Source organism: Oncorhynchus nerka, unplaced genomic scaffold, assembly GCF_034236695.1.
Source record: "Oncorhynchus nerka isolate Pitt River unplaced genomic scaffold, Oner_Uvic_2.0 unplaced_scaffold_1308, whole genome shotgun sequence".
NCBI classification, from domain to species: Eukaryota; Metazoa; Chordata; class Actinopteri; order Salmoniformes; family Salmonidae; genus Oncorhynchus; species Oncorhynchus nerka.
In genome coordinates this window covers 120718-136422 of record NW_027040041.1, presented here as the reverse complement: position 1 = coordinate 136422, position 15705 = coordinate 120718, and the positions used below count along the sequence as shown (strand labels likewise).

Here is a 15705-nt window from a genome sequence, read left to right as displayed (position 1 = left end):
CAATGCTAATTCTTGGAGCCTGTTGAACCGTAAGCCCTAAATAAAGTGTTACTAATAGTACTGAAATGGTACAGCACCATCTCTTTCACCCATATGACATGGCACCTAATTTACCCACTGACTGTCTTACAGAGGATCCTGAAGTACATGAGTCTCCTGTCATCCATAGTGAACCATCTCTTCTTGAAGCCCTCTGTGTGCTGTAAGAGGGAAACAGGAGACCGAGGTTGAAGGAATTAAAGAGGCTGTACAGAAGTTCATAATGATTCACCTAAATGTATTGTCTCGTTCAATGAGGTCATTCTCTTTAATGAAGAAACGTTGTTTACAACTGTGATAATGCACTATTATTGTACTCTCATAACTAATGGCGTTATTGGCTTACATACAGGATCACATACTGGAATACCAATACATTATCCACACCAAGCAGTACAAGGCAAGCATTCAGCTCACAGGCCCAGCAAATATACTGTGGCTGAGGTTGTACATGGCCATTATTAATGCGGTAGGTTTGTGTGGTACAAATTAAACCCCATTCGCAGTGAAACCCGATGGGCTGATAAAGTTAGAAGCATTAAGTGCTGTGACACAAAGTAACTAAAGTGTAAGTAACTAAAGTGTAGGTAACTAAAGTGTAAGTAACTAAAGTGTAAGTAACTGAAGTGTAAGTAACTGAAGTGTAAGTAACTAAAGTGTAAGTAACTAAAGTGTAAGTATTAAAAGACTTCACCTTTGGACCCGTCTTCTCCATGTAGCCTTCCTTGATGTAGTTTCGTGTCAGCTTTGGCACCAACTGGACGAATACATGAGAAGAAGGAGAAATGTTTTATTCTGTGACCATGTGATGGTGTGTAGTCAGTCCTTCCAGCTCTAACCCTTCCAAGTTTGCAGATCCATAAGGTATAAGCACATGATGGAAGATACACCATTACACTGCTAATATCTATCAAGACCCTTGGGATATGCAAACATTGAAGGGTTAAGGCCAAGGAGAAGGGTTAGGGAGCAGAATTGAGCCAGCTGTATATAATACCTGTGTATACTAGAGAGAGGACTGCGGGAATTCAGAGAGAACAATAAGATGAAGAGACTCGCATCAGCGTGATGGGCCCCAGGGAAAGCGACCTGTGGTAGTGAAATCTGGCTGCTCTGATGGCGTTGAACCAGTCCACCATTTCCTTAAAACACAACAGGCATGCTAACATGATCTCAGTCCTGTTCAATGGGCTACCTACACTGAACACGACCCAATCTCCATACACACTGACACCCTTGATAGAGACTCTTTCCTTGGCAATAATCCACCATTACTGTAAACAGTAGTCGACTTTGATTTCAGAGTATTTCCTACTGGGTTAACGGTGTATTTAAAGGCATGCAATTGCAATGTACAGTATGTCCTGCAGAGGAAATATACTCCTACTCAGCTGCCAGCCACTTCACAACACAAATACTCCTGACAGTCCACTCCTGGGTGGTGTTGTCCAGGAAACAGAAGAAAACGCTTTAAAACTGAGTGAACCAGGGAGGTACTTACTGAACTTGACCAATAAGAAATGCTCATTTATGTTTTCCGTTGAAAAATGTTTTGCTACAGTGTGCTGAACAAACATGACCTAGATGAATGTAATTTTGTGGGACTGGTGTGAATGCAAATGAACCATTCCGGAGCATGCAGATATCCAGAGCAAGTCAAGAGAATGTCATCTTGAACACGACCCTGAGCAATGCAGGTCAACAGTCCCATCATACTTGATATGGGACTGTTGACCTGCATTGCTCAGGGTCGTGTTCATTAGACACCAAACAAAAGAAAAACTCATTGGAACAGGGAGGGACTACTTCAACTCATCCAATAACAGACGTCATTTTCGTTTCTAGATCCAAATGTTATTTTTTATTCTGTTGTGCACCCTAATGAACATGGTCCAGGAGTCGACTGTACATTCCTGACTGTCTATTTGTGTCCAGCAGCAGCCAAGCGAACACCCAACGACCACACAACATTGCCTCAAATGTGTTCACCTCACCTTGCCATCCTTGTGGTAGACAAAGATGTTCCTAGTGCTGTTGTCCTTCAGATAGGTGACCTGCAGGCCGTGAGGCTGGCCGATCTTCCCAGGCTGGAAGGAGGCATTCAGGGTGTGAATCTTCATCAGAGCCTTGGGCTCTCTGGCCTGTACAGGGAGAGAAGGCAGGGGAGGAGAGTATTCATCATCATCACTGTCATCATCATCATCATCATCACTGTCATCATCATCATCATCATCACCACCGTCGTCATCATCATCATCACCACCGTCATCATCACCATCATCATCATCATAACCACCACCACCATCATCATCATCACCACCAACATCATCACTACCACCATCATCATCATCATAACCACCACCATCATCATCATCACCACCAACATCATCACTACCACCATCATCATCATCATAACCACCACCATCATCATCACCACCAACATCATCACTACCACCATCATCATCATCATCATAACCACCACCATCATCATCACCACCAAAATCATCATCACTACCATCATCATCATCATCACCACCAACATCATCATCACTACCACCATCATCATCATAACCACCACCATCATCATCACCACCACCATCATCATCCTCACCACCATCATACCACCATCATTATCACCACCACCACCACCACCACCACCATCATTATCACCACCACCGTCATCACCACCATCATCATTATCACCACCACCATCATCATCACTACCACCATCATCATCATCATAACCACCACCATCATCATCACCACCAATCATCATCACTACCACCATCATCATCATCACCACCAACATCATCATCACTACCACCATCATCATCATCACCACCATCATAACCACCATCATTATCACCACCACCATCATCACCACCACCACCACCATCATTATCACCACCACCGTCATCACCACCATCATCATTATCACCACCACCATCATCATCACTACCACCATCATCATCATCATAACCACCACCATCTTCATCGTCATCACCACCACCACCACCATCATCACCACCACTACCACCACCACCACCACCATTATCACCCACCGTCATCACCACCATCATCATTATCACCACCATCATCATCACTACCACCATCATCATCATAACCACCACCATCTACATCGCCATCACCACTACCACCATCATCACCACCACTACCACCACCACCATCACCTCCACCTTCATCATCACCACCACCATCATCATCACCCCCACCATCATCATCACCACCCCCACCATCATCACCACCATTCATCACCACTACCACCATCATCATCATCATCATTGTTCGGCTGCAGAACAATCAACTATGAGCTTCCTCTAGTAACTATAGTCACTAGCAAGGTTTACTATTTTATGTGGCTGAAGCCAGTGTTGTCCCCCATCAGGCCTAGAATGTATGGGAGGTATGATGTTCACTGACACCCAGGTCTTCTTTTGGTGGAAAGTAGAGTATGTAGAATTTGTCCTGAACAACTGATTAAGGGTCAGATATTCTTTGCATTTGACTGATGGTTAAGGTAAGGATTGGGAATAGAGTAATCTGATCTGTGGTTAAGGTGAACTTGTATTTGAAGCAGGGACAGGGAGTGGCCAACGTTTATGGTGAGGTATGTGGTATCACACGTTACTGGAGTTAACATGCATCTTTTGTTGATATACAAAGTAGGAGACAATGTCACTATGTGGAACAGAACAACTGGGGAATGTGAGCAGATTAGAATCAGAAGTTTGAGACGATAACAGTGTACTATTGTCAGAGATAGTCAGGAGAAAGGAATGAAGAGGAGGAGGACGGGGAGGAGGATGAGAAATGAATGAGGAGGAAGAGGAAGAGAAATAGGAGCGAGAGGAGGAAGGGGGTATGATAAATGGGAGATTTTGCATAACGATCTAAGCAATTATAATATGCCTGACATTTCCCAAGGTGTGTGTTATTTCAAGCAATTGCAGCTCAGGACCTTAGAGTGCATTTGGGATGAGACTCAGACACTCACAAATGCAAAGAGAGAGAAGAAGTCTGAGAGAGTGAGGGGAGGAAGAGAGAGGAGGGATATAGAGAGGGAGACAGCGAGGGAAGTGAGAGAGAGAGAGAGAGAGAAAGAGATAGAGAAAGGGGGGAGAAAGAGAGAGATATACATAGCACTACACTCACATCATGCTTGTTGTAGTACTTCAGAGCACCATCCCGCTCTGACAGAATACATTTTCGACTCAGGAACTGTCCGTTATCTCGGCCCCGTTTCCATAGAAACCCCTCTCGGTACCCTGGAAGGAGAGGAGCCACAGGGGTCCCATTCCAAAGACAAAGGAGCAAAGGAGAGGAGGAGAGAGAAGGAGATGAGGAGAGAGAAGGAGATGAGGAGAGCGTAAAAGGGGAGCCACAAATAAAATAACAGGATTCAGTAGTGAAGCTTGGGTCCAGTAGAGCCTGTGTGTGTGTGTGTGTGTGTGTGTGTGTGTGTGTGTGTGTGTGTGTGTGTGTGTGTGTGTGTGTGTGTGTGTGTGTGTGTGTGTGTGTGTGTGTGTGTGTGTGTGTGTGTGTTGTGTGTGTGTGTGTGTTGCTGAGGCTGGGTCAATGTGGTGATGTCTGTCGTATTGGCCTTTAGCTGGCATGAATAATTCACCTTGAATTGTCTCAGCAGAGATCAATGGCTTCTTCCAACATTACGATCAATGCTGAAATCAACACTCTGCCCTATTCAGCAGGCACACACACCATGGCTTTGTGCTCCCTGTCTGTTTCTGTCACTGGCCTCTCTGTCCTCACTAAGTCTCAGCCAACAGACAGAGACAACTAGGACTGTCACTGTCACTGCCCTGCACTGCCAACACACACACACACACACACACACACACACACACACACGTGAATAGAGTATTAATATCAAACTATCAAATCCCATTAATCTGAAATGCACTAAAAGACAGACAACAGTTTGTAAGAATGAGACTGAAGACTGAATAGCAGAGTGACATTGCATCTCAGTTAATACTGCTGTGAAAGTGTTCCATTCTCCTTAAAGCCTACGCAGACTACGATTTTAGCTGTCTTATACCACCATTTTGCCGTCCCAGAACAATTGTCCACGTCGTGAGAACATTCTTAGGTTGCAAATTATTCTTATATCTTGGCTCGTTCAGTGTGACGGGGTCTACGGTCGGAAATCTTGGCTCGTTCCAGTGTAACGGGGTCTACGGTCGGACATCTTGGCTCGTTCAGTGTGACAGGGTCTACGGTTGGACATCTTGGCTCCTTCAGTGTGACGGGGTCTACGGTCGGACATCTTGGCTCGTTCAGTGTGACAGGGTCTACGGTTGGACATCTTGGCTCCTTCAATGTGACGGGGTCTACGGTCGGACATCTTGGCTCGTTCAGTGTGACGGGGTCTACGGTCGGACATCTTGGCTCGTTCAGTGTGACGGGGTCTACGGTCGGACATCTTGGCTCGTTCAGTGTGACGGGGTCTACGGTCGGACATCTTGGCTCGTTCAGTGTGACGGGGTCTACGGTCGGACATCTTGGCTCGTTCAATGTGACGGGGTCTGATGTGGTCGTAGGCTATAACAAAGTTATGTCAGTGTCACAATTATTTCACCCTTTATCGTGTAGTGTGGCTGGTGGTACGAGCCAGTCCCGGTGACTGACCAATAGGAAGACGGCTGGCACTGAGTATGCACACAATAATACGATTATGGTGAATAGTCAGATTAATATAATAATTTGATGTTTACATGTTGTGAAGGAAGAAGGATGTCCCTAATACAGTTTTTCTCAGTCGCTTTGGTGCATTTCTTAGATCAAAAGTGCAATTCTTGAAACTACTTGTACAAATTTCAAATCATCTAGTCACTTGTGCACATCATTAAAGCAATTTCTTATTCCTTTAGAGCAAATTGCAATTGATAATGTACAAGTGTCAGCTTTTTCCACATTATCAATTGCTCATGTCATGTTGATCAAAATGTAGTAGATGGTTCTCTGTTGAATAGTCTTACCAATCAAAACATCTAGGCATTAGTTCCTTGCATAAGCCATTACATGCAAAATTGTTGAACTATTTGTCATAAACTGTCAAGCATAGTTTTACACATTTCTATTAGACCTTTTGTACAAAAACGTGAATTGATGAATCGTGCAGGTGAAATTGACCCTCACTCATGAAGGAATGTAAAGTGTTAGTTCAACCAACAATCAACCAGTTGTCTACATTTCTCAAAGGTGCATCTCATGAAGAATCAATTGGCAAGCATATATAGACAGACCAAAAACACAGAGTTGCAATTTTCCAATAATGGATGGACCAGGAAATGAACAGGGTCAACAGCCAAGAGGAGGAGGAAGAAGAGGAGCAAGGATGCATGGTGGAAGGCAAAACAGAGGAAGAGGCAGAAGAGGACATAGGCTCCACCTGGCACAGCCAGAAGAGGACTGGCCACCCCTCATAGCCTGGTTCCTCTCTAGGTTTATAATCTCCACCCGGCACAGCCAGAAGAGGACTGGCCACCCCTCATAGCCTGGTGGAAGGTGGAAGGAACATGCAATATATGTACATGTTATGTCACTCTTCCTTACCAAAACAAATTCAACTGTGTGTTCTGGGATATAGTGTATAATGGAGTTGGAATCAAGTTAACCCTCCCACATGCAGAAGACGGGGTCGGAATATCATCGGTCACAGAGCTACTGTGGATTTGCCAGGCCAACGGGGAGGAAATATCACCATGTGTGCTGCTATTTCGGAGCATGGTGTCCTAACCCATATCCCCCTTATAGGGCCATACAACACCCAGCATCTACTCAACTTTTTAGAGACTCTCTACAGGGCTCTCATCCCTGATGATGAGAGGGGTCTGTTTAGAGAGGATTTGCCAAAGTATGTGGTCATTTGTGATAATGTGAGTTTCCATCGATCAAACATAAGGCAATGGTTTGTGACCCACCCGAGGATGCTCATAAAATTCCTCCCACCTTATTCACCATTCCTTAAGCAAATTGAGGAGTTATTTTCAGCATGGAGGTGGAAGGTGTACGATCGTTAGCCACACACACAGATGACCCTGCTGGCTGCAATGGATGCAGCATGTGAGGACATCACAGTAGACGCCTGCAGAGGATGGATAAGGCATTCCAAAAGATTCTTTCCACGTTGCATTGGAAGGGAAAATATCCGGTGTGATGTGGATGAGAATATATGGGCTGACAGACAGGAACGTCTGGATGTGTAGAGACAGCACAACAGTGCTGCGGGAAAAGTTGTGCCTTAGTGGTGGTTTCCGGTGTTTCTTTCTAATTTAGTTTTTTTCCTTTGTGCCTCTTGGGTTGTCCAGTCTCTTTCAATCAATAACCCACATACAGTAATAAGTAAATAGCACTGTTAAAATTGATATATGCCATAGAAGTGCAGCCTTGTGCATTTTCAATACAGTAGCTGTCATCCAAACTGTAGCCTAAGTTTACATCAGGTAATACTGTCAGAGTACACAGTTACATTGACAACATGCCTAAACATTTTGACGACCTTGTTCGTGAACAATGACTCAATGACTTATCATTCTGATGACACTGACATGATCATTGGCATGAATATTTACTTTTGAGAGATGTACTAAGGATTTTTAGTGACTGACTAGCTTTAGAAACATATCTATTGTATATTGCAGTTTGTACAAATTGTTCTGAGAAATGCACTTATTATTTTGGCATCATGTTAGGGATGATGTGAAAAATGCACCAAAGCGACTTGAGAAAACTGTAATATTGTTTATAAACACATCTGAAATCCAAAATAAACATTGTACTACAGCGACCATGTTATTTGGGGAAGCCTGTTTGATTCCTGAGTTTGAACATGTAGAGTTAGTATGTGAAAACTGTTTCTAAGATCATACTTTCAGTTTACTCACACATAAGCATAGAGAGGCTTTCTGCACTGGCTGGTGCTGGCACATGTGCAGATCAAACACACCACTGCAGTTTAAATAGTCAACGTCGGCTGATGTCATCAATCACAGAACTGAAGCAAATCATACAATCTGGCCAGGTTGATATCAAGGGAAACGTGCTGGAAGTAAGAAACACAAGTACTGCCTTTATTCTTCCATCCCTCCCTCCCTCTCTTCCTTACTTACTCCATCCCTACCTCCCCCTTCTTTCCTCCCTCTCTCCATCCCCCACCTCTTTCTCTCCATCCCTACCTCCCCCTTCTTTCCTCCTCTCTCCATCCCCCACCTCTTTCTCTCCATCCCTACCTCCCCCTTCTTTCCTCCCTCTCTCCATCCCCCACCTCTTTCTCTCCATCCCTCCCTCCCTCTCTTCCTTACTTACTCCATCCCTACCTCCCCCTTCTTTCCTCCCTCTCTCCATCCCCCACCTCTTTCTCTCCATCCCTACCTCCCCTTCTTTCCTCCCTCTCTCCATCCCCCACCTCTTTCTCTCCATCCCTACCTCCCCTTCTTTCCTCCCTCTCTCCATCCCCCACCTCTTTCTCTCCATCCCTACCTCCCCCTTCTTTCCTCCCTCTCTCCATCCCCCACCTCTTTCTCTCCATCCCTACCTCCCCTTCTTTCTCTCCTCCTCTCCTCTCTCCCCATCCCCCACCTCTTTCTCTCCATCCCTACCTCCCCCTTCTTTCCTCCCTCTCTCCATCCCCCACCTCTTCCTCTCCATCCCTACCTACCCCTTCTTTCCTCCCTCTCTCCATCCCCCACCTCTTTCTCTCCATCCCTCCCTCCCCTTCTTTCCTCCCTCTCTCCATCCCCCACCTCTTTCTCTCCATCCCTCCCTCCCCCTCTGCTTGGTGTAGTGATGAAGTCATCATGCTCTGAGAGAGAGAGAGAGAGAGAGAGAGAGAGAGAGAGAGAGAGAGAGAGAAGAGAGACAGAGAGAGAGAGAGAGAGAGAGAGAACGGTGGATAGAGGGAAAAGGAGAAAATACGAGAGAGTGAAATAAAGATTAAGAGGAAACAGAGAGGAACAGAGAGACATATGCAGAGATAGATAGATAGAGATAGATAGATAGATAGATAGATAGATAGATAGAAACAGAGAGAGGAACAGAGAAGCAGAGACAGAGAGAGAGAGAGGGGGAGGTAGACAGAGAGCTAGATAGATAGATAAATAGAGAGAGATCGAGAGAGAGTAACTGAGAGACAGCTAGATAGATAGATAAACAGAGAGACAGATAGAGAGCGAGAGATCGATAAACCCAGAACACGCCCGCCACTCAGCCACTGGCACAATCCTGGTACAGCCATATCACTCTCTATAGTACCATTAGTGCTAACAGAGATCAGAGCTGACAGACTCCAGGTCAGATCTAACACCAGAGTCAGCTGAGACAAGAACCAGAGTGAGTCACTGGGAGTAGGAGTGTGAGTGACCATGTTAAAGAGGTTTTGCTGACTTCCCCGGAGTCAGATTAACTTGTGGATATCATTTTTACATATCTGCATCCAGTATGAAGGAAGTTATTTTGGTGAGGTATTTTTGCGAGCCAATGCTAACTGGCGTTAGCACAAAGACTGACATGCTCCCCAGAGTCCAGCTTCATCCACGAGTTCATCTGACTCCAGGGAAGTCAGCAAAATCCAAACTATCCCTTTAAGTTTGATTCCTCTTTGGCAGCAAAGAGGACAGAGACACTCATCAGAGAGATAATGATGATGAACGACTACATGATGACTGACTGACTGACCGACTGACATTGACTAACCGACTGACCGACTGTGTGTGTGTGTTTGTGTGTGTGTTGCTGAGGCTGGGTCAAGGTGGTGTAATCTGTGTCATGACTTTGGCCTGGGGGATAGGTTTATGACAGTCATAAATACCTCTTTCCTCCTTTTTCCTCTCTCTACCCTACTGATGTTACATTTGCAAAACCCTTGGTTAACATAGAGATTCTGGGAACATCAGAAGGTGGGGGGAAATGAACTATATTCTGGTAATCTGACCAATTGAACATATGCTGTGGTACTTAATGAATATGATGTCAGTTCGGTTGTCATCTGAGACATTCTCATCAATGATAAGATGACAAACTCTACAGTGGAGTTATCAGATTCACATTGAATTGTTGTTCAATTTAAATGTTTGAATATTAAATTATTTGTGATGAAATGCGATTTTAGCTTTTAAAATGTGAGATTTGGGTTTTCATAAAATAGGGCTCTGCTCAATCAGTGGCACGCCCTGTGAAGGGACATGGGATATAAAACTTTTCAAACACGCCCTCTTCTCAAGTGATACCTCCTAGCCGTTGAGTTAGCAACAGCAGATACAACGAGGGATGGAAGGAACAGACAGAGTATTCCGTCTATCACCCAACGACGTTACAACAACGTATCAATTGACAACCAGAGACATTCTTCAAAGGACTCGGTTGGGCAAAACACATCTACCACCAACCCACAAGCGCGCTCAGAGTAATGTTGTACATTTTCCTTTTTTTTCCAAATGGGCGGTCATTTAGAATGCATAAGATACTGTATTTACGATAGCACAGCTTCTTCCCTTTGTTCCTCAGTCTTCCCGCTCTTTCACTCAAACCCAGCCCATTTTCCTTTGTGTAACAAGCTGTCATATCTGTTCCGCCCGCTAGGGACGTTTTCCTTTATGACGTAATTTGGAATCAAGTTATGATTTAATTATGTGTATGTGTAATTCTGTGTGATTAGTTAGGTATTTAGTAAATAAATAATTAAACCCAATTTTGTATTGCTGATTCAACTTGTGAGCCAGGGTTCGTGCAGATAACCAGAATTTACCACTTTCAGATGAGACTGAATTAAGATGACGATTAATATTGACTGCTATTGATGTAAAATATCACTAGGTCTTTAAGAGTTTATTCGGAAGATAACAGCTCTATAAATATTATTTTGTTATGCCCGACACTCTAGTTAATTACATTTACATGATTAGCTCAATCAGGTAATATTAATTACGGAGAAATTATTTTATAGAATAGCATGTCATATCATCTAATCGGCATAGCCAAAGACATGACATCTGTTTGCCCCAAAAAAAAAAAATATTGTAATAAGTAGATGATTACTGCTTGGATTACTTTTAAATTCAGAAAGGATATTTGTGAAAAAAATACATCACACCATTCTGTTTTCTTAATGGTTTTCAATTCAGCATTGAAAAAAGGCGCAAGTTTCAGTTTGTTCCACCTGAGTGAGTCTCACCACAAGTCAGAGACCGATATGATGACACACCAAATGTTTTGATGGATCCTTTTTGTCTTCTTCTAATGCCTCTTAAGGGTAAAGTAATCAAAAGTAACTGAAAATAATCTGATTTATGTGACTGAGTTTGGGTAATCCAAAAGTTACGTTACTGATTACAATTTTGAACAGGTAACTAGTAACTAACGGATTACATTTAGAAACTACCCAACCCTGTTAGCACATTTCTGTCTCGCTTTCTGCATCACAGAGGGTTTAGTAGAGGAAAGGACAACAATGTGGCGGTCGCTGAAGCGAGATGACAAGGCGGCACAAGGCTTATTTTATTACCGTTTCAGGTAACAGCTCTTCACTGCTCATGTGGTCCTGAGATAACATGATGTAGGCATAGCATTGATGAATCCACAGGAATGGAAAGAAGCACGAAAAAAAATCTCACAGTCAAATCTCTCAAAGTTGAATGGCCTTTGATATTATTTTAATGGATTTCCAGGAAAGAGAGGGAATGTTGAGATCTCTTTCTTTCTTTGTTCTCTCTCTCTTTCCCCACTCACTTTATCTCTTTCTCTCTTTCTTTCACTACTGATCAGCTGTGTGTGTGTGTGTGTGTGTGTGTGTGTGTGTGTGTGTGTGTGTGTGTGTGTGTGTGTGTGTGTGTGTGTGTGTGTGTGTGTGTGTGTGTGTGTGTGTGTGTGTGTGTGTGTGTGTGTGTGTGTGTGTGTGTGTGTGTGCATGCGAGCGTGCTTGTTTGTATGCATATGTGCATGTGTTTGTGTGTGTGTACTCAGTCTTACCTGCAGAGTAAGACTCCTGTCTCTCCACACACACAAACTCCTTCCTCTCGTATTTGGCTCTGATCCACTGTTCCCGAAGGAGCCTGCAGAAACACTTGGTGTTTGTTTACTATATTTACTGTGTTTATGCTTGAAAAGATTCACTGTCAATAAAGTCTGATTAACCAACATGGATGACAGATCAGGGTTTGCAACGGAACACAAAAAGGAGTATTTCTTATTGAATCAGTCCAGATAGTTACTCCCTGTTTCAGTCCGTTTGGTGCCTAATGAACACAACCCTGGAGTTCTCATCCAGTGAGTGTATAATGGTGTACTTATCTTGTAAATATTATAAATACTATATTGCTTCTCTGTCCTGTCAAATAATATTTCCCTCACTATCTCTCTCTCTTCTCCCTGTCTGTCTTATCAGTAATATGTCTTAAAATGCACACAATATGAACAAACATAAACGTATAACGCCTGAGACTGTGTGTGTTTGTTTGCTCTGTCTCTCTCTTGTGTATTCTACTCTTTCTATCTCTCTACCACACCTCATCAATCCTCCTCTCCTCTCATGTATTCTACTCTTTCTAGTCTCTCTACCAAGCTCATCAATCCTCCTCTCTTCTCTTATCGCTCTACTGTATTGCGTGTGGTTGCCTCTCACCTCTAAAAATACCTTCCCACATCTCCCCAGCAGTAAAAGCCCTGTGTAGCAGCTTAAAATATTATTGGTGATTGTGTTGTTATTGATATCACTGGGGACCATTCACTGGTTGAATCAACATTATTTCACGTCATTTCAACCCCAAAACATGTGATTGAATCAATGTGGAAAACAAGTTAGATTTGAAAATAAATCTAAATCCAATGACATTTTGAAATGTTTTTCTGATTTGACATTGAATTCACGTTAGTTGACAACTCAACCAAATGTAAATCAAAACTAGACGTTGAACTAACGTCTGTGCCCAGTGGGACTGTTATCCCCCAGGAGAACCAGGCTGAGGACTCCATTTAGAAGGGTACTGTCAACACTTGGGCCATTATCTTACATCCGGTAGCGTCTCTCCTACACTCGTAGGACAGCCTACACAGCAAGCGGAATACTCGAGCGATATGACGTAAGACAATGACTGCACTGTGGCTGCATTCCAAACTGTTGCCTTTCCTCTGGCCTCGGCCAGTGATGACTAAACATTGCACACCTGAAAGGAGGAACCTGTGTAGGTAACCAACATCTGGTAATGGTTCTACCTCCTAGACTCTAAGTGGAGCTTCCTCCATATGACTATAACCAATTTAGTCTTTGAGAGGTTGTCATTTTACTGGTGTGCCAATGAGATGACCACAAGCTTAAAGTTGGTCATGTTTGGTGAAGTTTGGTAAGCCAGGACATTAGACATTTGTTCATGTTGGTTAAAAATCTAGCCTTTGTATTGTGTTATGTTACAGTGTTTAGAGGGACAGTGAGTGGAGCGGTCACTCAGACAGAGGGTGACCCAGCTGAGCGACCTGAATCATGGCATGAAGGGGTGGGTGGTTAAGGCCAGAGGTCTATGTGTGTTGGACGGTAGTAGGGCCAGGGACCAAGACACTTACTGGCAGTCTGTGTGTGTTGGACGGTAGTAGAAAACAGGCACCTTCTGTTCATATTTGGCTTTAGCAGCATTGTTTCCGTTGGACGCCATGAACTACAATCACAGAGAGAAAGAGATGTTCCATTGACACATACACTCATGCATACATGCACATACATATACACTGTGCTGGCATGCACAGATCAATACCAAGCCTTGACACCTCCCCCTTATCTCTAACCTCCCACCCCTTTTTCTCTCATTCTGCCTTCCTTTAGTTCATTTAGTCTCCATCTCCTTCTTTCCCTTCCTCCATCAATTACCTGCCAGAATTAGGGCTGAGAGGCTGCCCACACAACACTGCCCCCATACACACACACACCACACAAACACACCACACCACACAAACACACCACACCAACACAAACACACAAACACAAACACATGGACCAACAGGAAGACTCAACCTCTACCTCTGCATCACTCCATGGATCCAACAGGACAGACTCACCTCTACCTCTGCATCACTCCATGGATCCAACAGGACAGACTCACCTCTACCTCTGCATCACTCCATGGATCCAACAGGACAGACTCACCTTTACCTCTGCATCACCCATGGATCCAACAGGACAGACTCACCTCTACCTCTGCATCACTCCATGGATCCAACAGGACAGACTCACCTCTACCTCTGCATCACTCCATGGATCCAACAGGACAGACTCACCTCTACCTCTGCATCACTCCATGGATCCAACAGGACAGACTCACCTCTACCTCTGCATCACTCCATGGATCCAACAGGACAGACTCACCTCTACCTCTGCATCACTCCATGGATCCAACAGGACAGACTCACCTCTACCTCTGCATCACTCCATGGGTCCAGCAGGACAGACTTGACTTTGCTGATCTGGGAGATGTTTCTATGGAGACCCGAGCAGCTCTGACACACAAACACACCCAGGGTGTAGGACGCCCACTCCGGGTCTGAAAAACACACACACACACACACACACACACACACACACACACACACACACACACACAGAGAGAGAAGACATGCATACACACACACAGGAAACACCCTTAGCAACAATAACAGTACTACACCGACAGCAACAATGACAGTACCACACCGACAGCAACAATGACAGTACCACACCGACAGCAACAACACAGTACTACACATGAGGAAGTTCATTTCAAGGCTGCCTCAGACTAACAGAGACAGAACAGGCTACCACTACCATGACATGGTTACCACAGACCTCTAGACTGATATCTTTAAGGTCCAAAGCAGACGTTTTTATTTAAATATCAAAGCATTTCTGGGGAACTTTAAAGTACCTTACTGTAATTGTTTTCAATTAAAATCGTCAAAAGGAACCAAAATAGCTTCTTAACAAAGAGCAATTTCACAAACAAGAGTTTTGCTCAGACTGTCTGGGAGTGGTCTGAGTGGAGAGGGGAAAACTAACTCTTATTGGCAGAAACTCTCTTCTTATTGGTCTAACTAATTGTGATGTCACCAGGCAGGCCAAAACTCCATCCCACCAAAACCTCCTAAAATTTCAGCTGGTCTTTTCAAACAGCTCTAACACTAAAAGGGCATTATCATCATTTTAATTGAAGTATTATCTACACTATCTTCATAGTAAATAAATAAGTACAACACTGCTACAAGAAGAAGCATTTATTGGTTGAGAAGATAATATGTTGAAAGCTTGAGATTTGTTGAATAAATTGTTACTGTCATACAGTGACAAAGATAGTTTGTATGAAAAAGAGGGAGGACAGACAGACAGACAGACAGACAGACAGACAGACAGACAGACAGACAGACAGACAGACAGACAGACAGACAGACAGACAGACAGACAGACAGACAGACAGACAGACAGACAGACAGACAGACAGACAGACCTAGATTTCAAACAAATTGAGCTAATAGGGTAAAGGAACCCCAGCTCATTTCCAGAGTGGTGACGCATGGCTTCATAGTATCCGCTGGTCATGAATCAGACCATTAGCACTCCCGTCAGAGTGTCTGGCTAAACGTCTGCTATTACGAGACTGTCCTCCTGTGGGGGCT

General features: G+C 43.9%; 1 protein-coding gene across 1 annotated transcript; it reads right to left on the bottom strand.

Moving 5' to 3' along the window:
* Window positions 1-1067: 1067 nt before the first annotated feature.
* LOC135568954 (arf-GAP with dual PH domain-containing protein 1-like) lies at window positions 1068-14551 on the bottom strand. The gene is made up of 6 exons (XM_065015727.1): window positions 14470-14551; window positions 13630-13721; window positions 12043-12125; window positions 4213-4325; window positions 2034-2180; window positions 1068-1181 (listed from the first exon to the last, which is right to left on the bottom strand). Exons 2-6 carry the CDS (start codon window positions 13716-13718, stop codon window positions 1068-1070), a joined length of 546 nt encoding a protein of 181 aa, XP_064871799.1. The 5' UTR covers window positions 13719-13721; window positions 14470-14551.
* Between the last annotated feature and the right edge of the window lie 1154 nt (window positions 14552-15705).